This window comes from Triticum urartu, chromosome 1A (genome assembly GCF_056163025.1).
Source record: "Triticum urartu cultivar PI428250 chromosome 1A, HENAU_Tu73, whole genome shotgun sequence".
NCBI classification, from domain to species: Eukaryota; Viridiplantae; Streptophyta; class Magnoliopsida; order Poales; family Poaceae; genus Triticum; species Triticum urartu.
The window spans coordinates 25,046,131-25,069,727 of NC_141873.1; the positions used below are offsets into that span (position 1 = coordinate 25,046,131).

General features: G+C 46.5%; 1 protein-coding gene across 1 annotated transcript; it reads left to right on the forward strand.

Annotated features, from left to right (window-relative positions):
• Positions 1-14,284: 14,284 nt before the first annotated feature.
• Positions 14,285-19,895, forward strand: LOC125543815 (hyperosmolality-gated Ca2+ permeable channel 1.3). Its single transcript, XM_048707297.2, has 12 exons — positions 14,285-14,427; positions 14,594-14,944; positions 15,153-15,299; positions 15,814-15,949; positions 16,337-16,438; positions 16,650-16,766; positions 16,902-16,982; positions 17,121-17,461; positions 17,612-17,857; positions 18,598-18,922; positions 19,108-19,341; positions 19,429-19,895. Exons 2-12 carry the CDS (start codon positions 14,625-14,627, stop codon positions 19,678-19,680), a joined length of 2,301 nt encoding a protein of 766 aa, XP_048563254.1. The 5' UTR covers positions 14,285-14,427; positions 14,594-14,624; the 3' UTR covers positions 19,681-19,895.
• Positions 19,896-23,597: the final 3,702 nt, after the last annotated feature.

Consider the following 23,597-nt stretch of genomic DNA (forward strand, 5'->3'; position numbering starts at 1 on the left):
CACTGTCTTGAAAAACACTCCGAGGGGAGAAAAATCGTCTCGAGCCAAAGGATGAATCTCTGAAACACTCAACGCATAAGGTTAGTCCGCAAATATGTTGTCATCAATCCCCAAAACAACATCGAGAGAGATATGCCTTAACAATCTTCCCCTTTTTGGTGGATTGATGACAACCAGGGATTTGCACAGGGAAAGGACATAAAAGTAAGGATACTTAGAACTACAAACTATAGACGGGCTCCCCCTGAATGTGTGCACCTAGTTGGTGGTGCCAAAGGAATGCAAGACACACACATTCAGATCAACACTCCCCCTATATTTTATAGTCCAAAGATTCTAAGCACAGGATAAATAAGAGCAGGGTATAAAACAGGATAAGCATGCAATTCATAAGATACTACAATACTGAATAGACATAGATAATAAGGTAACGATAGGGTAGCATATGTCTCACACTATATGACTAGAACTTAGGTCTCACTGGTATCAAACCAAACCAAACAAAGACAACGAGAAAACACAAGACACCACAAACCACAAAGACACTCGCAACAAGGCAAGCAAATCCCTAAAATCTCTCCCCTTTTGGCATCGAGACACCAAAAGGGCAAAGAGCGTTGCTACGGCTCCAGGTGATGGCAAGCTGAGGATCTCGAACATCACATCTCATCGTGATCGTCTGCACCTCCGTCGTTGGTCGGAAACTGCTCGGCGTCTGAATCGGTCCAAGGGCAATGCTGGTGAATCCATTCCTCCTCTTCAGTGATCTATCCCTCAGAACCGCTGGCAACGGTCGCACCCAGGTGACGCATGAGCTCCTTGTGACGCACCCTGGCCTGCTTCTCAGCCACATGAGTCATGTACTGACCATGAGACTCCATGCAGAAAAGCTTCTTCATCTTGCGTTTGAGCTTATTTGCCCAGAGGTTCTGCACTAGAGGGCCCAAAGTCCTCCTCTTGATCATCGGCTGCAGCCCCACCCTCGGTCTCCATGTCAGCAGTAGTAGATGGACCCCCGGGTTTAGGCGCAGGGGTGCCCCAATTGTCCTTCTTCCTCAGACGCTTGATCTCATGGGAAACCAATTCTCCAGTTTCCAACATCACTCTGGGATAGACACGTACCCAGGCCTTCTCAATGAGCCTCATGATGAAGGGACCATATATCGGGCACTTGCGCTCAGAAACGGCAGAGAGAAGTTCAGACCACATAACATGAGAAATGTCTAGGCTCTCTCCAGTGTTTGCTTCCTTCTCATGCTGGCAGAAAAGAAGCATGTCCACGAGATAGGAGTGGACCATATCCAGATTCCCGATGCGAGGGAAGAGAGTCTCATGGAAGACACGATGAAGGATGTCCAGATAGGCAGACAGCTCATAGGTTTCCTTCTTAGTCTCTGGGTTAACCTTCACAGTACAGTAGGGCCAAAGGGCTTTCTTGTGAGTGGATGTAGCATTGCGGTGAGGGCGGAAGCCGAATGGAGTCTCAAGCCTGTGATCTTCCACATCAAGTAACTCCATGAAGGCCTGCCACTTGACGGAAAGCAATTTTCCATTGGTCATCCAAGTTAGAGTCCTGTCGGCATCAGTTTCAAGATGAACAGTAGCAAAGCATTGAGCCACCAAATCTGCATCAAAATCCTTGTTGAACTGCATGATCCTGAGAATGTTCAGCTGAGAACACATATGAAGGACTTCGCCAAAGTACTCAGGGTCCTTCTCCATAGCATCCGTGTCGATGGAGCGTACATCAACATAGAGATTCTTCTTGGCCTTGATCACATCAAAATAGATGGCAAACTGAAAGCGGTTCCAGAACGGGCGGTTGACCAAAGTGGGATCTTGGTCTTCCTCATAGGGGTTGCGGCGACGCTTTGCCCAAAACTCCTTGGCAGTCATCTCAGTCACAGTCTTTCCCTTTGGCTTGTTGGCGGATCTCTTCGACTGCTGAGGTGGTGGTGGAGCTCTTGAGGTTGCGCCTGCTGGTGGCGGTTGAGTACTGGAGGAACCACCTGCTGCCTCAGAGGTGCGGTAGCGCTTTGACGTTGCACGCCCGGGGTTGACACGGCGGACCTGCTGCTCAGGATGATCATCACCTGAAACCAAACACATGACCAGATGAAACGCACGAAAGAAAAGAGCATAAGCCACCAAACAAAACAATAAGGATCAAAGCGTGGTAGGACAAAGACGAAACTGGGCATACAACGGTAGTACTGTGACTAACCAGCGGCAGTACCGCCCCAGTGGTAGTACCGTGAAACAAGAGCGGTAGTACCACTTCAGCAGTAGTACCACTCGGGGCAAGCGGTAGTACCGCGCCAGATGGGGAACGGCGGTTCTTCACTACCGTGGTCAGATCCGGCACTACCGGAGATGCCAAATTCAAAAAAAATCCTACCAAACTTCAATCCACAGAGCCTAGAAGCCATCTCAATCCTACTCAAGCCTTGCCTTAGCCAAAAGACAAGAAGAACAATGCCTATTGCCCCTAAAACCTAGATGTAAGATCTAGGCAAAGAGAGAACGAGAACGGGGGCAATACCGGCATCCATGGCAAGAGGACGAGCTGGGGATCGACTCCACCGGAGGAAATGGAGAGGGACGGCACGAAAACGGCGGCCGGCCGGGCCCCTCCTGCGGCGAGAGGTTGCAGGAGCAACGAAGAAGACGAGTGGGGGCGAATGGGTATGGGGGAGAAGCAACTCCCCCTGCCCCGACATAACCCCCACAGTCGCCCGCCCCGCAGCGGTAGTACCGATGGGTGGGCGGTAGTACCGCTTGACGCTTGTCAGCGGTAGTACCGCTCACGCAGCGGCAGTACCGCTCTGCCGCAAAAAGATCCGACCAAACCGGACAGAACACACGAGCGGGAACCGATACAAAACGAAAAGACACACACACAAAACCGACAAGAAGAAAGAAGAAAGAAGATACACACCTCTCCAAGAGAGTGCGGTGGCCGAGGCCACCTATGTTTGAGTTTAGAGGTATGGCGCCGCGAAGATTTTAACCTTGGGCCCATGACCAACACTCATCTTTGAAGCATAAGTGCCATAAAGAAATGGCTAAAGTGAAAGAGTTTGGTTAGTTTATGCATTATGAGGGGAGGGAAAGTTCATTGAGAGAACAACACTCCCCCTATGTCCATGCCTACACCTAAACTAGACAACAAGTTGAGTGAGGTGGGGTGTGCAAGGGTTCAAGTCACATTGCTCGAATCAATGATATTTAGCTCATGCCTTAACTCGCGAAATCTTGCTTCATCCAAAGGCTTCGTGAAAATATCTGCAAGGTTATCATGGGTGTTGACATAGTTGAGCTCGATCTCCCCTCGCCTAATGTGATCCCAGATGAAGTGATACCTAATCTCAATATGCTTTGTCTTGAAGTGTTGCACCGGGTTGAGGGAAATCTTGATGGCACTTTCATTGTCACACCAAAGAGGCACTTTGTCACAAGTGACACCGTAATCCTTTAAAGTTTGCCTCATCCATAAAAGTTGTGCGCAACAACTACCGGTAGCCACATACTCCGCTTCCGTGGACAAGAGAGACACACAACTTTGCTTCTTGGAAGACCAACTTACCAAAGAGCAACCAAGAAACTGGCACCCTCCAGAAGTGGACTTCCTATCCACTTTGTCTCCCGCCCAATCCGAGTTCGAATAACCTACAAGCTTGAAATTTTCTCCTCTTGGGTATCATAAGCCAAAGTTTGGGGTATGAGCCAAATATCAAAAGATTCGTTTGCCTGCCACATAGTGACTTTCCTTAGGTGCAGCTTGAAACCGTGCACAAATTCCCACACTCAATATGATATTCGGTCTAGATGCACAAAGGTAAAGCAAGGAGCCAATCATGGAGCGATATACCTTTTGATCCACCGCTTTACCATTGGGATCAATGTCAAGTTGGCACTTGGTGGGCATGGGAGTGGACGCCGGCTTGACATCACTTAGCTTGAATCTCTTAAGCATGTCTTGAGTGTATTTGGCTTGGTTGATGAAGGTTCCTTCTCTCCTTTGCTTCACTTCGAACCCGAGAAAGAACTTCAACTCTCCCATGGAAGACATCTCGAACTTTGAGGTCATGAGAGAGGCAAATTCCTCATTGAAAGCTTTGTTAGGGGAACCAAAGATAATATCATGAACATATAATTGGCACACAAACAACTCCCCTTTGACCATCTTAGTAAAAAGAGTGGGGTCGATTAGCCCAACTTCAAAACCACGGTCTTGTAACAACTCGGTAAGGTGGTCATACCACGCACATGGGGCTTGTTTAAGGCCATAGAGTGCCTTATCGAGTTGATACACATGATCGGGAAAGTAGGGATCCTCGAACCCGGGGGTTGCTTGACATAAACCAATTCATTAATAGGATAATTAATAAAAGCACTCTTCACATCCATTTGTTGTAACTTAAAGTTATGATGAGAAGCATATGCAATCAACATGCGAATGGATTCAAGACGAGAAACGGGAGCAAAGGTTTCACCGTAGTCGATACCCTCGACTTGGGATTAGCCTTGTGCTACCAAACGAGCCTTGTTGCGAATGATAATCCCATGAGCATCTTGCTTGTTCTTAAATATCCACTTGGTTCCAATGACATTGTGGTTCCCCGTCGGTCTTGGCACCAAACTCCACACTTTGTTGTGCTCGAAGTTGTTGAGTTCTTCATGCATGGCATTGAGCCAATCCGGATCTTCGAGCGCCTCATAGACCTTGTGGGGTTCGACACAAGAGACAAACGCATGATGTTCACAATAGTTTTCTAATTGTCTATGAGTGCTTACCCCCTTTCGTAAGCTTCCAAGCACATTCGTCATGAGATGATCCTTGGTGGAGAGCTTGGAAGCAACCTTGGCGACACGATGCTCCAATTCCTCCTCGGGGGTGAGACGAGGAGTGGTCACTTGATCATCTTGAGCGTCGTCTTGAGCTTGTTCTTGATCTCGTGGGACTTGATCCTGAACTTGCTCGGAGGAGGGAGCTTGACCTTGGGCATCACTTGATGTTACAACACCATCTTGAGATTAATCTTGCCCTTGGTCTTGTTCTTGAGGTTGAGGGCCCTCACTTTGTTCTTCGGAAGCGTGTGGGTCTTGGGTTGGTGAAGGTTCCACTTGACTAGAACATTGTCCTTCTCCTTCGGCCACAAGGGGTTCCTCAATGGGTAGGATATGACCAGTACCCATTCTTCTTATGGCTTGGGGAGGAATTTCATCACCTACATCACAAGTACCACTTTGCTCCACTTGGGAGCCGTTATTCTCATCAAACTCCACGTTACACGTTTCCTCAATAAGTCCCGTGGACTTACTGAGAATACGGTAAGCATGAGAGTTTGTAGCATAACCAACAAATATGCCCTCATACGCTCTAGCCTCAAATTTAGACAAACAGACACCTTTCTTGAGAATGAAGCACTTACACCCGAACACTCGGAAGTACTTGAGGTTGGGCTTGTTACCGGTGAGTATCTCATATGGAGTCTTGTTCAAGCCCTTGCGAGGTAGAGCCAATTAGATGCATGGCACGCGGTGTTGATGGCTTCGGCCCAAAAGTTGTAGGGAGACTTGAACTCCGCCATCATGGTCCTTGCTGCATCCATCAACGTCCGGTTCTTCCTCTCCGCTACACCATTTTGTTGAGGGGTATAAGGTGCGGAATATTGATGCTTGATTCCCTCATCACTCAAAAACTCATCCAAGGTGTAGTTCTTGAACTCGAAGCCGTTGTCACTTCTTATTGTCAAAATCTTTGCATTGTGTTGTCGTTGAGCTTCATTTGCAAAGTCGATGACGGTTTGTTGGGTCTCACTCTTCCTCTTGAAGAAATATACCCAAGTGTATCTTGAATAGTCATCCACAATCACCAAGCAATATTTCTACCCCCAAGACTATCAAAGGATGGAGGTCCAAAGAGATCCAAGTGAAGGATCTCCAAAGGCCTCTTCGAGTAGATGATAGTCGTGGGAGGGTGAGCCTTCTCATGTAGCTTTCCTTCAATGCAAGCACTGCAAGCACGATCTTTGGCAAAACTAACATTTGTTACTCCACGGACATGGTCCCCCTTGAGAATACTTTGCAAAGATCTCATATTGACGTGGGCTAAACGGCGATGCCAAAGCCATACCACGTAAACTTTAGCCATTAGGCATGTCGCGGTCTTAGTGGGTCGCTTCGAAATGTTAATCACATAGAGACCGTTCTCTACATGCCCAACAAAGGCTACTTTAAGAGTCTTGCTCCACAAGAGGGCCACGGAATCAATATCAAAGAAAGTGGCAAAGCCCATGAGTGCTAGTTGACGGACGAAAAGTAAATTGTATGCAAGGGACTCAACAAGCATGACCTTCTCGATCGTAAGATCATGAGAAATGACAACTTTGCCGAGTCCCAATACCTTAGAAGATGAGGCATCACCCCACTCAACATTGGTGGGCATGGATGGAATCTTTTGCACGTCCACCACCAAGTCCTTGCTTCCAGTCATATGATTAGTAGCTCCACTATCGAGCAACCATTATCCCCCACCGGAAGCAAACACCTACAAGAGATCAATGCTTGGTTTTAGGTACCCATTTTGTAATGGGTCCTTTGATGTTAGTAACAAGGGTCTTAGGAAGCCAAATAGACCATTCAATGTACTCATAAGGAGAACCAACAAATTTGGCATAAACATGCCCATCTCTAGCGCGGCACAACACATAAGAAGGGTTAAAGTCGACGGCCTTGTTGGGAAGGGGAGCGTTTCCCTTCTTGGCATCACTACCCTTCATGGAGTTTTTCTCCTTCTCCTTAGTAGCACCCTCACCCTCCCTCACAAAGGTTTTCTTGAGAGGAGGAGGTCGTTTGGCCTTTTCATTCTTCTTCTCGTTCTTGGACTTGGATACGTACCCAATCCCTTCCTTGGCCACAACTCCCTTTTGGTTGGTCAAGAGGTCGTTGAGGCTCTTCTCGCCTTGTATGCAAGACACAAGACCTTTCTCGAGTTGCACCTTTAGCTTAGCGTTCTCCTCAACAAGATGCACATGGTCATAACACGGGTTAGTAGCATTTGCATTATCGATTAACATCATACAAGGAAAGGTGGCTTTCTCCTTGGTTAGCTTTACTTGGAGTTGATCATGAGACTCTTTGAGGCTAGCATGAGAACCCTTCAAGACCTTGTGAGCCTTGTCAAGTAGATCAAACTCCTCTTTGAGTCTAGCAAGATCAACCCCAAGTTTGGCCTTCTCGGAGTTTAGCACACGAGAAACCATGAGAGCATGATCAAAATCTTTCTTTAACTTAGCATGATCATCATTGTGTGACTCCTCAAGAGCCAAACGAAGACCATGCTCTTTCTCAAGAGCATTGGAAAGATTCTAAATCTCATCGGCATAGTCACGACTATGCCCCTCCATCTTGGAGATGGTATCTTCATGAGACTCGATCATGTCATTGGCTTCACCAAGTTGTTCCAAGAGAGCAACAAAATGCTTCTTGGATTTACCCATAAAGGACTCAAACTCATTTTCCTCCACATTAGATCCCTCACATTCATCAATGAAATCCGTCAAGGAAGAATTATTAATGATGGTAGTTACCTTGTTGGTGGCTTTAGCCATGAGACAGTTGGCGGTGATGTTCTCATTGGGTGAGTCAAAGAGAGATAGTCGTGGAGTTTTTGCAATGGCAACGGAGGCCATGGCACCCGACTCACCATCTTCATCATCATCATCATCCTCTTGGTACTCTTCTTGAACCACCAATGCCTTGTGAGGGGTTTTCTTGATGAAGTTGCTCTTGTTGGGGAAAGACTTGGCTTTGTCCTTTCGAATAAGCTTGCCACCATTGTCTTCCCTCTTCTTATACGGGCACTCTGCAACAAAATGACTCACATTGCCACAATTGTAGCAAGTCCTTACACGTTGCTTGCTCTTCGTGCCACTTGAGTTGTTTTTGTTGAAGTTTGGCCTTGAGTTTTTCTTACTCCAAAATTGCCTTGAAGCAAGTGCCATGTGTTCATCATAGGCATACTTTGTATCTTCGGGGTTGCTTTCCTCTTCTTCCTCTTCTTCTTCTTCAACGCAAACCTTGGCCTTCAATGCAAGGTTGGGCTTCTTTGCCCTTTGAGAACGAAGCACCGCATTGTCGGCGGTCTTGTCCAAGATGTTCATAGCCACAAACTCATCCAACACTTCACTTGAGGTCAAAGTGTGGAAGTCCGGCCTTTGACGAATGGCGCAGGACATGGCCTTGTGGTAAGGCATCATTGCCTTGAGGAATTTGCGCTTGATCCAATTGTCATCCGTGTCCTTACTCCCGTGATCTCGGAGTGAGACCGCGAGTTTGGTTACTCTCCGATAAAGCTCACGAGGTTCTTCATCTTCTTTCATTGCAAACTCATCGGCTTCATCTTGCACTACTTCATAGTTGGAGCGTTGAATGCTTGCGCTTCCCCGGTAGAGAGAGACAACACAAAGCCATGCATCTTTGGCCAAGGCGAAGGGCCGAAGGTGAGGTAGATCTTCGGGTGGAATTGCATCTTATATGATAAAGAGAGCATTCTCATTGAATTGATTATCCGCAGCTTCTCGAGGAGTGAAGTTGCTTGGATCGTGTGGATGGAAACCTTCTTCAATGATTCTCCAAAGATTAGTGTTCACATGATTTAAATGACGCTTAAAGCGATAAACCCAAGAATCAAAGTCCTTATTTTTCACAATCTTAGGGGGAGGACCGACATGATTCAAATGAGTGGAAGGAACCGGTCCACCATAAGCAAGTGGTGGTTCCACATGAGCAAAGATGCCGGTGCCATTTTTACCACTAGAATAAGGAGCCTTTTCACTACTAGATTCCCCCTTGTTGGAGATAGCATCTGTCACCTTGTCAGTGGGATCACCCACTTTGAACGGTGCTGTGGATAGTTTAAGCCCTTCAATGAATTTAGTAAACATGCTTTCAACCTCGGTCGTTATGGAGGTTTTCAATGTCTCCAAGGCCACATTGAACTCCTCACGAGAGACCGAGGTTCCCCCATCGCCCGTAGACGCGATCGGATTCACACCGGAGGGTTCCTCCACACCGTCTACGGTATCAACCATACTCTTCGGACGGCAAAGTCCTTAGTAAAGAGACGAGGCTCTGATATCAATTGAAAGGATCGATATGGTTGACTAGAGGGGGGTGAATAGGCAACTAACAATTTTTAACTTTTCTTTACCAAATTAAACTTTGCATCAAAGTAGGTTGTCTAGATATGCAACTAGGTGAGCAACCTATATGAAGCAACAACAACAAATAAACATGCAAGCAAGAGAAGTAAAACTAATGAGCTTGCACGAGTAAAGGTAAGAGATAACCAAGAGTGGATTCGGTGAAGACGAGGATATGTTACCGAAGTTCCTTCCTTTTGAGGGGAAGTACGTCTCCGTTAGAGCGGTGTGGAGCCACAATGCTCCCCAAGAAGCCACTAGGGCCACCGTATTCTCCTCACGCCCTCACACAATGCGAGATGTCATGATTCCACTATTGGTGCCCTTGAAGGCGGCAACTAGACCTTTACAAACAAGGTTGGGGCAATCTCCACAACTCAATCGGAGGCTCCCAACAATACCACGAAGCTTCACCACAATGGACTATGGCTCCGTGGTGACCTCAACCGTCTAGGGTGCTCAAACACCCAAGAGTAACAAGATCCGCTAGGGATAGGTGGGGGAATCAAAAATCTCTTGGTGCAAGTATAGATCGGGGCCTTCTCAACCACTCCCGAGCAAATCAACAAGTTTGATTGGCTAGAGAGATAGATCGGGCGAAAATGGAGCTTGGAGCATTAATGGAGCTTGAGGGGGAAGAGGTGAGTCAACAGGGAAGAAGGGGACCCCCTTTTATAGTGGGGGCAACAATCCAACCATTACCCCAGCAAACAGCGCCGCAGAGGGCGGTACTATCGCAGAGGGTAGCAGTACTACCGCTGAACCCAGCGGTACTACCGCTCCCCCCTATGGTACTACCGCCCAGCAGAGAGGACAAGAAGACAGAGGAGGGACTGACCCAGCGCGGTACTGCCGGACGGGCTTAGCGCGGTACTGCCGCGGTGGCAGGGCGGTACTACCGCTCTGGAGCGGTACTACTACTCCTACAACTGCTGCAGGTGCCACTCAACCCGACACAAGAAATGCCTCCCTCGAGTCGAGGCGGTAGTGGCCCGGTACCGCAACGGTACTGCCGCTGACGACCACAAGCGGTACTACCGCTGGGCACTGTGGTACTACCGCTGGGACAAAAGACAGCTCAATCTGCAAGGAAAAGGACCTCCAACGACGTGGGAAGGCCCAGAGGGTGTGAAACGAAAGTGTACGTGATGATTCCACCCTAGCCAAACCAAAGCGGACCCCCTCTTGATAGAACGGAGACTCCTACGGAACTAGTCCACCAACAAGAAACCAAAGAGCTGCACCGTCTTGAAAAACACTCTAGGGGAGAGAAATCGTCTCGAGCCAAAGGATGAATCTCTGAAACGCTCAACGCACAAGGTTAGTCCGCAAATATGTTGTCATCAATCACTAAAACTACATCGAGAGAGATATGCCTTAACAGCGCATTCGGGCCTCCCTGCCGGAGGAGGTGCGGGGCCTTCGGGGGTACGCCGCCGTCAACCACGCGTTCTAGACGAAGTACTTCCGGCAGCGCCACGAGGAGCAGCTCGCCTCCACCAACAACGTGCCGGTACGGGGACGCCACAATGCCGACGGCTACCGCCTGCGGTGGGCCATACTCTCCATGCCGTCCTCGAGCACCTCGAGGGCGGCAACGAGCCACCGCTCGAGTACCCGGCGCCCTCGGCGACCCCAATCTCCTGCCAGAGCAGCAGCTCTTGGCTGCTGAGGCGCATGGCGGGCGGCTCCTCCTCCTCCTCCCGCTCCTTCGGCGCGGCACCGCTCGCCATCGTCAAGCTCGAGCCCATCAAGACCGAGCCCATGGAGATGTCGAAGCGTCGGCGCAACCGTGGCGGCGGCCTCGTCATAAACGAGGGCCGCCACCAACCTTCCCCTCCTCACCATGGCCATCTTTCCTGGTCAGGCCGAAGAGGGAGCCGGGGACGCCGCCGATGTCGTGAAACCGGAGCACGTCGACATGGCCGCCGCTACCAAGACCGCCATCAAATGGGCGCGGGACGACTACATCCGCGGGGAGATGGAGCGCCAGCGCCGCGCCCTCGAGGCGATCGCCGCTTAGCGCCACGGCCGCGACGAGGGCGGCGTCATCATCCTCGAGGACGACCACGACGAGGCGCCGCCGCCCACCAAGCCCGTCCGCCAAGGCGACCCAGGGCAGGGCTGCAACAAGGACGGCGGCGGCGTGCAGGACCACGGCGTGCAAGACGAGGACGACGGCGCGGCGACGACGACTACACCGCCCTCTACAATTTCCTCGGCATGTAGAAGGCATGGGATTGTGGCGGCGACGACGACTACACCGCCCTCTACAATTTCCTCGGCATGTAGAAGGCATGGGATTGTGGCGGCGGCGTACTTTTATGTTTTTTTAGGTTATGTCTTTTAAATTATGTACGAATATGTACGAATGAATTTCTACCAATTTTGCCCAAATTTCGTCCAAATTTAACAGAACTAATTTTCAAGAAAAAAGCGTCTAGGGCCCAACATGAGGCGGCGAGTGGGAACCCGACTGCCCCACCGTGAAAATAACGATGGCTCGCCCCCAGGAGGCACTATTTCAAGTCCCTGGGGACACCGAACGAGTGAAGATGCTCTAAGAGATAGGCCAACTAAGGGAAGCTACTGCCTGCCTCGAATCACCGAACATGGGCGTGAAAATCTCCTGCTATCGCTGTCCAAACAAAGTAAGGGGAAAGGGGAAGGGGAGAAGGACGACTATGCGTGTCTATGCTCCTCCTGTTCGTAATGAGATGGAGTCCATATTTAAAATCTTTGCCCTGAATTATACTTTACTTGTTTGTATGTCTTTTACACGAAGCTCAGTTTTCTTTTTATAGTAAACAAATATGTGATACATGTATGCTTTACATTGGTTCCACTTGTCTAAGATTTGCAATTGCCGATTGATGCGAATGTATGATTTTCAAGCATAAATATCAAAGCTCCGACTAATATATGTCCTCATATAGTGATGATCTCTCCATTTTCTTTCGAAAATATGGACAGCAAAAAAAACTATGGCTAGATAACCACATGTTCTAGACCGAGTACTTCCGGCGGCCCCACAAGGAGCATCTCGCGTCCACCAACAACGCACTGGTACGGGGAAGCCACAACGCCGATGGCCGCCGCCTGTGGTGGGGCATTCCTGGGCGTACTCTTCACGCCGACTTCGAGCACCTCGAGGGCGGCAACGAGCCACCGCTCGAGTACCCGGCTGCCCCGGCGACCCAGTCTCTCGCCGGAGCGGCAGCTCTTGGTTGCCGAGGCGCATGGCGTGCGGCTCCTCCTCCTCCTCCTCCCGCTCCTCCGGCGTGGCGCCGCTGGCCACCGTCAAGCTCGAGCCCATCAAGACCGAGCCCATGGAGATGCCGGAGCGTCGGCACAACCGTGGCGGCGGCCTCGTCATAAATGAGGGCCACCGCCAGTCTTCCCCCCTCCCCGCGGCCATCTTCGCCTGGTCAGGCCGAAGAGGGAGCTGGGGACGCCGCCCGTCGTCGTGAAACAGGAGCACATCGACATGGCAGCCGCTGACGAGACTGCCCTCAAATGGGTGCAGGACGACTACGTCCGTGCGGAGATGGAGCGCCAGTGCCGCGCCCTTGAGGAGATCGACGTTCGGCACCGCGGCCGTGACAAGGGCGGCGTCATCGCCCTCGAGGACAGCGACGACCAGGCACCGCCGCCCACCAAGCCCGTCTGCCAAGGCGACCGAGGGTAGGGCTGCAGCAAGGATGGCAGCGGCGTGCAGGATGACGACAACAGCGACGGCAGCGACTACACCGCCTTTTACAATCTCCTCGGCATGTAGAAGGCTCGGGACGACAGCGACGGCAGCGTGCAGGACGACGACAACGGCGACGACGGCGACTACACCGCCTTCTACAATCTCCTCGGCATGTAGAAGGCTCGGGACGGCGGCGGCGGCGTAGTTTTAGGTTTTTTTAGGTTATGTCTTTCAAATTACGTACAAATATGAATACAAATGAATTTCGCCCAATTTCGTCTAAATTTCGTCCAAATTCAGCCGAACTAATTAAAAAAGCGTTTCGGGGTCAACTTGGGGCGGCGAGTGGGAACTCGATCGCCCCCACGACGAAAATAACGCCGGCTCGTCCTGAGGAGGCACTATTTCTAAAGGCGCCGAACGAGTGGAGATGCTCTAAGACATAGGCCAACCAAGGAAAGTTACTGTCGGCCTCGAATCACCATGGGCTGGAAGATCTCCTGCTGTCGCCGTCCAAACAAAGTGAAGGAAAAGGGGAAGGGGAGAAGGACGACTATGCGTGTCTATGTTCCTCCTGTTCGTAATGATATGGAGTCCATATTTAGCATCTTTGGCCTGAATTGTGCTTTACTTGTTTGCATGTCTTTTACACCAAGCTCAGTTTTCCTTTTATACTAGTAATCAAATATGTGATACATGTATGGCTTACATTGGTCTCACTTGTCTAAGGATGGCAAATGCCGATTGATGCGCATACGGATAACATTTTCTAGCATAAATATCAAAGCTCCGACTAAGAGCATCTTCAATAGCATGTGTATATTTGGATGTCTATATATTCATATAGACAATGGTCTAAAAAAACTCTCTAATTTACACGTCCAGTTTTGCATCAGAATGTCTATATACAGGGACCATGACAGGTGGACCGTCGCTGGGGAGAGGAAGAAATCATGACTACAGCTGAGTTTAGACAATGCCTTCACATTGTCCAGGCGTGGACATTGTCAAGGTGGATATAGAGGATGCGTATATTTGGACGACCATATAGACAAGCTGTTGGACGCCTGTTTTGAAGTCACATCGTGAAAAACGAGTATAGACATCCATATAGACAAGCTATTGGAGATGCTCTAATGTCCTCATATAGTGATGTTCTCTCCATTTTCGTTTGAAAATATGGACAGCAAAGAAAAGAAACTATGGCTAGATAACTACGTCGTGACAATGACATGGTGGCCCCCCTGCTCCCCATCCCTCCCTCCACGTGCTAGTGCGGCCGGACGAAGGTGACCGTTGCGCATTCGAATTATTGACAGAGGGGTGGAATATAATAATAGTACTAATATTCTAGCGTAGGCGAAAGAGCATCATAATAAAGCAGCAGACGCACACAGAAGTACACAAGCTACCAGCAGAGCAGAGACAGTACCGTTGCCAAGCTTCGGGCGAGAAGAGAAGAGAGGGGTCGACTGGAGCTCCATCTGGAATGCTTGCTCGCGTCTCCCTGCCCACCAGTTCCAGGTAATCTGAAAACAAAGTTTCTTCCCCCTTGTGCTCGCTGCTTGTGCTCGCCGCCGAGCAGTTCGTCGGCTCGGACGTTCCGACTCTGCGCGACGGGCGTTCGAGTTCATCGCATTTCAAGGGTGTTTTCTTCCATGACGTCCTTGCATCGTGTGGCTGGTCTCAGTGATTCTTACTTGAGCCGCTGAGGGGCAGCCATGGCTACCATCTACGACATCGCCGTCGGGGCGGCTCTCAACGTAGTCACCGCCGTCGCCTTCCTGCTGCTGTTCGCGTTCCTGCGGCTGCAGCCCATCAACGACAGAGTCTACTTCCCGAAGTGGTACCTCAAAGGCACGCGGGCCAGCCCGGCTTCCGCGGGCGCCACCGTGGCTGCCGCCAAGTATATCAACCTCGACATGAGGTCCTACCTGAACTTCCTGAGTTGGATGCCGGCTGCTCTCAAGATGCCCGACGATGAGTTGATCCAGCACGCGGGCCTCGATTCCGTCGTCTACCTACGGATATACCGCACAGGGTACGTACCTACACTTCAGCAGCTTTCTTTTCTGTATTCCTTATTATTATTTTCAGTTACAACAGTTGAGCACTGTATGTGGAACATCAGTGGGCTTATGTATACATTTTTCATTTATATATCAATTTTTGCATAGCATCCTTCTTGTCAAGGAGCCCAATCTTCCAATACCCTCTATGCTGATGAACTTCTAACCAATCATTTGCAGGCTCAAGATATTTGTTCCAATTACAATTCTTGCTTTTGCCGTTCTGGTCCCTCTGAACTGGACCAATGATACACTAGAAACTTTGAAGGTGGTCCACAGTGACATTGACAAACTTTCTATATCCAACATACCTTATGGATCTAAGAGGTGAGCAACAGGGCATATATATCTGAATAGTTTCTTTGTTTATCAAATGTGTTTTTTCGTTGATTATCGAAATGCATTGCTGATTTGATACATATAAGTTTGTAGATATTCGATAGCGGTGCTGGCTTACCACAAGTAAAATATCCATATGAAGGCATTCTTAGCTTTGTTGACATGTTGTAGCTAAATCTATCTGAACATCTGGACGACAACTTTCCTGAAGTTCCAGATTTTACTAATCTGCATACTGCTTGCGTTAGTAGGTACATGAACTTCTTATAGGTGTAGGGTTGTATTGTTTATTTGGGTAACAGAGCAACACACCATTCTTTTGTGTCATTTTACTAAGGTGCAAGAACGCAAGAATATAGGTTTAGCATTTAGTAGTTGCACATCAAATTCAAGCTCAAGCAGTTGATCTGCTTCAAAGCATTTTGTTCCACCCATATTTGTTTAAGGTTCCTACATTCTTGTATGCTCATGATTATGCTCACACACCCCCTTTTTTGTGCAGGTTTATAGCCCACTTGGTTATGGCCTATGTATTTACTTTTTGGACCTGCTATATACTTATGAAGGAATATCAAATAGTTGCAAAGATGAGATTGCGCTTTCTTGCTTCGGAGAAACGTCGACCAGATCAGTTCACTGTATGATCGTACTCATTGGCTATTCTGTTCCTATTTAGTAGATCGGGATGTTTAGTGTCTTGTATGTAAGGTTGGATAAGTCAAAAGGCGCTGGCAGATTGGAAAAATCGTGGGGATATAATGACAACACACTTGAAAATTTTGTTATGCGTAGATTGATAAATATTCAAACTTCTTATTGATGCAAATTCTGCATAGGATCTTTCTGCATTCTTGGTAGAAAGCACCTTTGTGACTGCACCTTTGTGATCACTGTTTAGATCCCTTTTTTCTGTTTTTTTTAAATAATGCTGCATACAGCAAAGATCACAGTAGAATGATCTTGTTAGATTAATGACCCTTCGATTATTCTTTTGATTCTAAGTCATCAATGTATTTTTATGTTAGGTTCTTGTACGGAATATACCATCAGATCCTGACGAATCAGTTAGTGAGCTCGTGGAACATTTCTTCCTTGTCAATCATCCTGGTCATTATCTTAAACATCAGGTGATCACTAAATTTTTGGTACATCTCCCATTCAAAGAATCAGATATTTGAGTTCGCAATTTATTGTTTAGCCTGACTCCCACAATTATTCATTTTCCATAAATAATCATTTTATTTAAGCCTTATATTTGAAATTCTTAGTTTCTTGCTGAATCCCTCTTTAGATGATTTACCTAGGGGAATAATCATTTTATGTCTTGTTGTTCTATAGGTAGTTTACAATACAAATAAACTTGCTGGCCTGGTTGAAAAGAAGAAGCAAATGCAGAATTGGCTTGATTACTACCAACTCAAGTTTGAGCGAAAAGCAGAAAGGCCAACAACTAAGGTTGGTCTGCAAACATAGTTAGCCATCCATTGCTTTTTATATTGAGCTTATCGTTTTATAACCATTTATACTGGAACGCTGTATTCGGATCTATTTTGTTGAATTCCTTTGCTTTCATGTGGACTTATGTTACAGACTGGGTTTTTTGGATGTTTTGGTTCTGATGTGGATGCTATTGATTACTACAAATCAGAGATTGAGAAGATAGGAAAGGAAGTAAGTTACAAAATATGCACCCGTAAAACCTTTGTATCCTTTGGTCCTTTTAAGTGTTAGATTATCTGTCGTGCATCAAATTTTGTTTGCATCCAACTGTCGGAATACTATTCGTCTCTAATAAGTGATAATTCACAGGAAGCTGACGAGCATAAAAAAGTCATGAAGGATCCCAAGTCAATTATGCCAGCGGCCTTTGTTTCATTTCGTTCACGGTGGGGTGCAGCTGTTGCCGCTCAGACACAACAAACCAGCAACCCAACTGTCTGGCTGACTGAATGGGCTCCAGAACCCCGTGATGTGTACTGGAATAATCTATCCATTCCATTTGTTTCCCTCACAGTTAGGAGGTTGATAATTGGCGTGGCCTTCTTCTTCCTCAACTTCTTTTATGTCATTCCAATAGCATTCGTACAGACTCTTGCAAATGTTGAAGGCATAGAGAAGGCACTACCATTTCTAGAACCTTTCATTGAAACGTAAGTCAACTTTCAGAATGTTCTTATTCCACATTTTCATGGGTTTCCGTAGCCTTTCCGTCATCGCTGCAGAATTAGTGTGCAAATTTATATTTTTAAGATGTCATATCGATGTCCTCTCCTGATTTCTGCTTGTCAGCTATTTTTCAGACCCACCATTAAATCATTCATCCAAGGGTTTCTTCCTGGACTTGCTTTGAAGATTTTCCTCATATTGCTTCCAACTATACTGATGTTCATGTCTCAGTTTGAAGGATTGGTATCACATTCATCACTAGAGCGAAGAACTGCATCCAAGTATTTTATATTCTTGTTCTTCAATGTATTCCTGGGGAGCATCGTTACAGGATCTGCTTTGGAGCAGCTTAATACCTACCTTCATCAGTCAGCTAATGAGTATGTCCCGTGTAAACACATTTAGTAATTATGCATATAAGTTTGCGACAACATGTAGCTCATATGTGGTTGGTCTATTGCATTTTATCTTATTTTTCCTAAGCTCGACGTTGCATTTTCTGGTGATGAACTTCTTGCCTCACCTTCATTATGGGAGGAGTAGCAGTGTTCTGTGATAATTTTGTGGGCTGTGCATCATTTTTGTATGAGGGGAGTTGTGCATCATGATACCATTTTGAGAGTGAAATGGCTGTCTTCTTGGCTTTAATGGCATTGGTTACCACGACGCAATGGTGCTCACCCATTTGGTGAAAACAAAAATTAAGGTTTTGCATTTGGTTATAGTTTATTAACCCTGTCCTATCTTCTTTGACTCATGGAGAGCTCGTGGTTTCGAAACAAACACCAATAATGCTAGCATAGATATTAGAGAATTAATTACAATGACAATGCTAGTTTCTCTTAATTAGACCAATCTTGGAATTTGCAAAAAAATTAAATCAGTTGTGGTAGTAAATGCTCAGCTGTAAAACTTAACTCTTGTTTTTTTTTTGCGGGGAACTTAACTCTTGTTTTATTGAATGATATTAGAGATTTAATTAAAATGACACTGCTAGTTTCTCTAAATTAGACCAACACTTAGAGTCGCTTGAAATTTGCAAAGAAATTAGGTCAGTTGTGGTACTAAAGCCCCAATGGTAAAACCTATCTCTAATGAGTCTAAATTGCCTCTTTTGCAGCATTCCAAGGATCATCGGTGTGGCCATACCAATGAAGGCAACATTTTTCATTACATATGTAATGGTTGATGGTTGGACTGGTGTAGCTCTTGAAGTTCTGAGATTGAAGGCATTTATAATGTTCCACTTGAAAAACTTTTTCCTGGTCAAGACAGAGAAGGACAGAGAAGAGGCAATGGATCCTGGTAGTATCTGTTTGTACTGGTCCGAGCCTCGAATACAGCTATATTTCTTGCTTGGTCTTGTGTATGCTGTGGTGACACCACTCTTGCTTCCATTCATATTGGTATTCTTTGCGCTGGCTTACGTCGTCTACCGCCACCAGGTAAAGAGCTCTTCGCTAATACTTGAGAGATTTTTTGTTTGTTCTCACTAAAAAAATTGACGGTCGAAAACTACCGATGCAACCATGTTAGTTAGTAGCACAACTAAGTTGATGTCAGACAATTTTGTTGAAGACCATTGCATCCGTTTTACAATGTTTGGTTTCATTGGTCGTCCCTTGTTCAGATCATAAATGTCTACAATCAACGATACGAGAGCGGCGCGCAGTTCTGGCCCAATGTGCATCTACGCATCATCACAGCCTTGATCGTGTCGCAGCTGCTTTTCCTTGGGCTGTTAAGCACGAAAGGTTTGGAGGAGGCGACGCCGGCTCTTCTTGCTCTTCCCGTGTTAACCATTTGGTTCCACAAGTACTGCAAGCACCGGTACGAACCCGCGTTTGTGAGAAACCCGCTACAGGTAATTGATGCTTGCACAAGCATTAGGAAGGAAGGAAGCTACTAGGTACTATCGTAGTGAAGTCTGAAGATGTTGAGGTTTGTGCAGGACGTGATGAGGAAGGATACGCTAGAACGCGCGAGGGAGCGCAACTTCGACCTCAAGGCGTACCTGGCGGACGCGTACCTTCACCCGGTGTTCAAGAGCAATGAGGCAGGCAAGTTCTATGTCGCCGACGATCCCGGGGCGGAGGCGGTGATCGTGCCGACCAAGCGGCAGTCCCGGAGGATCACTCCGGTGCAGAGCGAGGACGGTGGCTCTGGCAGGCTCAACCTGATGGAGTCCGTTCACGAAAGATAGCTGAGCTATCTGTTGTTTATACTCCGTAGTATATATGTACAGAGAGTTGCACATTGCAGCTAGGTTTACGTGTATTTGTCTTGCAATTATATATGTGTCTTGCTCTTACGTGTATTATATATGTAACGGTAAAGCATACATTAGGAATATATTAGTAGTGCATTGGTTTTGAGTGAATAGCATAAAACTACCACTATTCGTGTTAGAGTTCCAAAAAACTACCAGATTTCTGTTTATCGCTGATAACTATCGGAATCGGCGTCGGCTGTTCAAAAAAAAAAAACAAATGACCAAATGTTTTTACAATTGATTGCAATTATGACAGGTTGGGCCCACACCTAAACGAACCATTTGTTTGACTATTTGTTGGGCCGTTAACTGACATGTGGGGTCCACATGTTAGTGTCTCATCCTCTTTTCTCCCCCTCCTCTCTGCCTCCCTTCTTATCCTCCTCTCTACGGAGGACCGTCGCACAGCCATGGCCGCCGGCCACACTGTTGGTCCACACCGCACCCTATGGTACATCCGGCCGCCGCCTCCTCTGTCGTGGAGCCCCGCCTCTGCTGTTCCTGCTGCCCTCTGCTGCCGGGCACGGGGAGGGGCCGGAGGGAGTCCGACGAGGTCGATGTGCGAGTGTGCGAGCTGCACGACGATGTCTGCACGGACCCGAATGCTTTCTTTAAAAAAATATGGGGACCCAATTGCTTTTTTGGTAGGGACCTGATTGCTTTTCTGCCATGCCAGTTAACGGTCAAACAATCAGAGCTCTTACGCGTGGGCCCGATCTTTCATAATTGCGATCAATTGTAATACACCTCGGTCATTTGGGTTTTTTGAAACAGCCGAGGCCAATTCTGGTAGTTATCAGCAACAAACAAAAATTTGGTAGTCTTTTGGAAGCCTAACACGAAAAGTGGTAGTTTTATACTATTCACTTCATTGGTTTTAGAATATGAACACATTGTAACACACGGTGTGTTTGAGTCAAGCTGAATAACAAACTTATCAGTTACTTTGGGCCGCTGGTTGGCTTGCTATCAAAGAAATAAGATCTTTGAGCAGATGCCTCATTGCGATCACAACATGGAAAATTCCATTTGAATCAGAGCTCCTACAGGTAAATTGCTTCATGCCCACTTTTCATTTGGTTCATCTCATTGATCTTAACCTAATTTGAGATTCTATGCTAGTCTGCCCTTGAGTTACTGCAACACCCTGGATTATGTCCTTTTTTTTCCTTTTTTTATGACATATGTAATTACCAAACGTTTGGATTTTGTCTTTAGATCTGAACGACGCGGTCCTCATCTGATCTGCTTCCGACGTGCGCGAGGATTTCACGGAGAAAATAAATAGTGCCCACTTAGAGTTGAACCCCAGACCTACCGGTTGGGAGCAGGTGCGCTACCACCCAAGGTAAGCATGCTTTTGTGTTTTTTATTTAGGTTAGCTGACTTTTATACTCTGTTTGATAGCGAGAAAAAACAACAATGTTTTTGACGAGGGGGCAGACCCAAGGACCAAGTTATTTCAAGGATGGATGCATTGCGTTTGCACCTCTCGATGAGTAATTCTAGAGAAATAAATGTTTCTCTTCGTGTAGAATTCGAACTCTAGTCATTGTTTTATGTGTAAATCCGAGGAAAAAATTGTTTTAAAATATACATTGGATAGTGTGATAATTTACACACCACAAACCTGGTAATTTACATAAAAACACCGCAATAATTTTTTTGACCCAGATTTTTTGTTGTTAAAATATAAGATCCATAACTTATAGGGCAACACCACGGTAACATTTTTTTACGTGAAAAAATTTGATACAATATACCCCCAGTTTTTCCGTGTGAATAGCATGGTAGTTTAGGAATCGCATACATGATAACTTACGTGCCAACACCGTGATAACCTTTTATTCATAAGGAAAAACGTTGATGAAATATACCCCAGTAACTTTTATGTGAATAGCATGGTAACTTACACACCTCAAACCTGATAACTTATGTACCTCGGGTCTGATAACTTTGATGGGGGAGGGGAGTTTGTTGAAACATACAACAATAACTTATGTGCAATCATCATGGTAATTTTCGCACACTGACCTGATAACTTACAACCCTTAGCATGGTAACTTTGACCCGAGGGGAAAAGTATGAAACATAACCCGATAATTTCGTTTTAAAGAGCATGGTAATTTATGCAGCACATCCCTCATAACTTACCTAGAAACACCGCGGTAACTTTTGACTCGGGATTTTTTTTTTGTTTGAAAACATATAACCGGTAATTTCTATGTATATGATGGTAATATACGCACTATGGACCTGGTAGCGTATGTACAAACATTGTGTTTAACTTTGACCCAAAGAGAAAACTGTTGAAGCATACTCCGGTAATTTCTATGTAAGTAGCATGGTAACTTCCGTGCCATGGACCTGCTAACCTAGGTACAATTACCATGGTAACTTTGACCCGAGGGGAAAAATTATTGAAAAACTTACCCCTGATAACTTGGGTGTAAATAACATGACAATATACACACCGCAGACCTGTTAAGTACAAAACAACATGTTAACTATAAGGCATCTGTGGTGACTTTTGTCAATCTCAAGATGAAGTGTCGGCCTAGTCTCTCGGATGCTCATAGGGGGTAGGGTGTGTCCGTGTGTGCCTTTATAGGGGTTAGTATATGTGTTTGTGTATAAGCGATTGCGTTTGTACCATGTTTAAAAAAACTTTGACCGAAGGTGAGGAGGGGACAAAATTGTTGAAAAAATATATCCGATACTTATGTGTAAATATGGTATGTATGAACCGTAGACCCGATGATAACTTCGACGCATGGATAAAGTGGTCGAAACATCCTTGTGATAACTTCAGTTCAAACACTATGATAAGTTACGTACTGCAGTGGTGATAGCTTACATAGTCCAGACGTGGTAACTTTGGACCTAAAAAAAATATCAACGTAACATACCAACATGAGATCTCGCTTTGAAGATCTCGTCGTGACGTTTTTTAAAGTGAAAACGGATTTTCAATCAAAGCGACGGTTTGAGCTACAAAATATTTTAAAGTTTGTAAAAAAAGAATCTAGGATGACATCAACTTTTCGTCCTTTAGTGCATATATGCATCTAATTAAAAGGAGGAGTGCACGTGGAAGAAAAATTAGTCATTCTAATACATGCATGTACATAATTAGAATTAAGTATAAGGATCGTTCTTGCCTATTGCTAAAATCCGAAAGTTTGGTAGTTATCAAAGTCCTTTTTTTAAATCAAGTTGGTTTCATTTGGAGTTTGCGCTGGATCTTCTTTGAAATGGCTCTTTTTGGACTTAGCCAATTGGAAACTTGATTAATTGCGAGTAGTCTGGGAGGGGGACAACCCAGATCGATGGATCTAAACTGGGAGAACCTGAACCTTAGGGTGGTTGACCTCACTGGCATTGACGACAACATCACTGAAGACGAGGTCAAAGCGGCCATTGATCTTATGCCGGGCGACAAGGCCCCGGGACCGGATGGATTCACGGGAAGCTTCTTCAAGAAATGTTGGCACATTATCAAAGTTGATGTAATGAGAGTCATTCACCAGTTCAGTAGCCTCCAAACGACAAATCTTCACTGGCTCAACTCGGCCAACATTGTGCTCATACCAAAGAAGGATGGGGCGGAGGAGATCGGGGATTTCCGCCCCATTAGCCTCATCCATGCTATTGCTAAAATCATCGCCAAGGTGTTGGCGTCCCGCCTTTGCCCTTTCATGAACAACCTTGTCTCCACTGCGCGGAGTGCTTTCATCAAGAAACGAAGCATCCACGACAACTTCATGTACGTGAGAAACCTCGCGCGACGCCTACACAGAAACAAAACTCCGTCCTTGCTCTTCAAGTTGGATATCCAGAAGGCCTTT

Excerpts from the sequence above, each read along its gene's own strand:
- LOC125543815 (XM_048707297.2), top strand. The coding sequence starts at position 14,625 with ATGGCTACCATCTACGACATCGCCGTCGGGGCGGCTCTCAACGTAGTC. Across the intron at positions 16,767-16,901 it reads CAGAAAGGCCAACAACTAAG|ACTGGGTTTTTTGGATGTTT; the intron begins GTTGGTCTGCAA and ends CTTATGTTACAG. Across the intron at positions 17,858-18,597 it reads CTTCATCAGTCAGCTAATGA|CATTCCAAGGATCATCGGTG; the intron begins GTATGTCCCGTG and ends CCTCTTTTGCAG.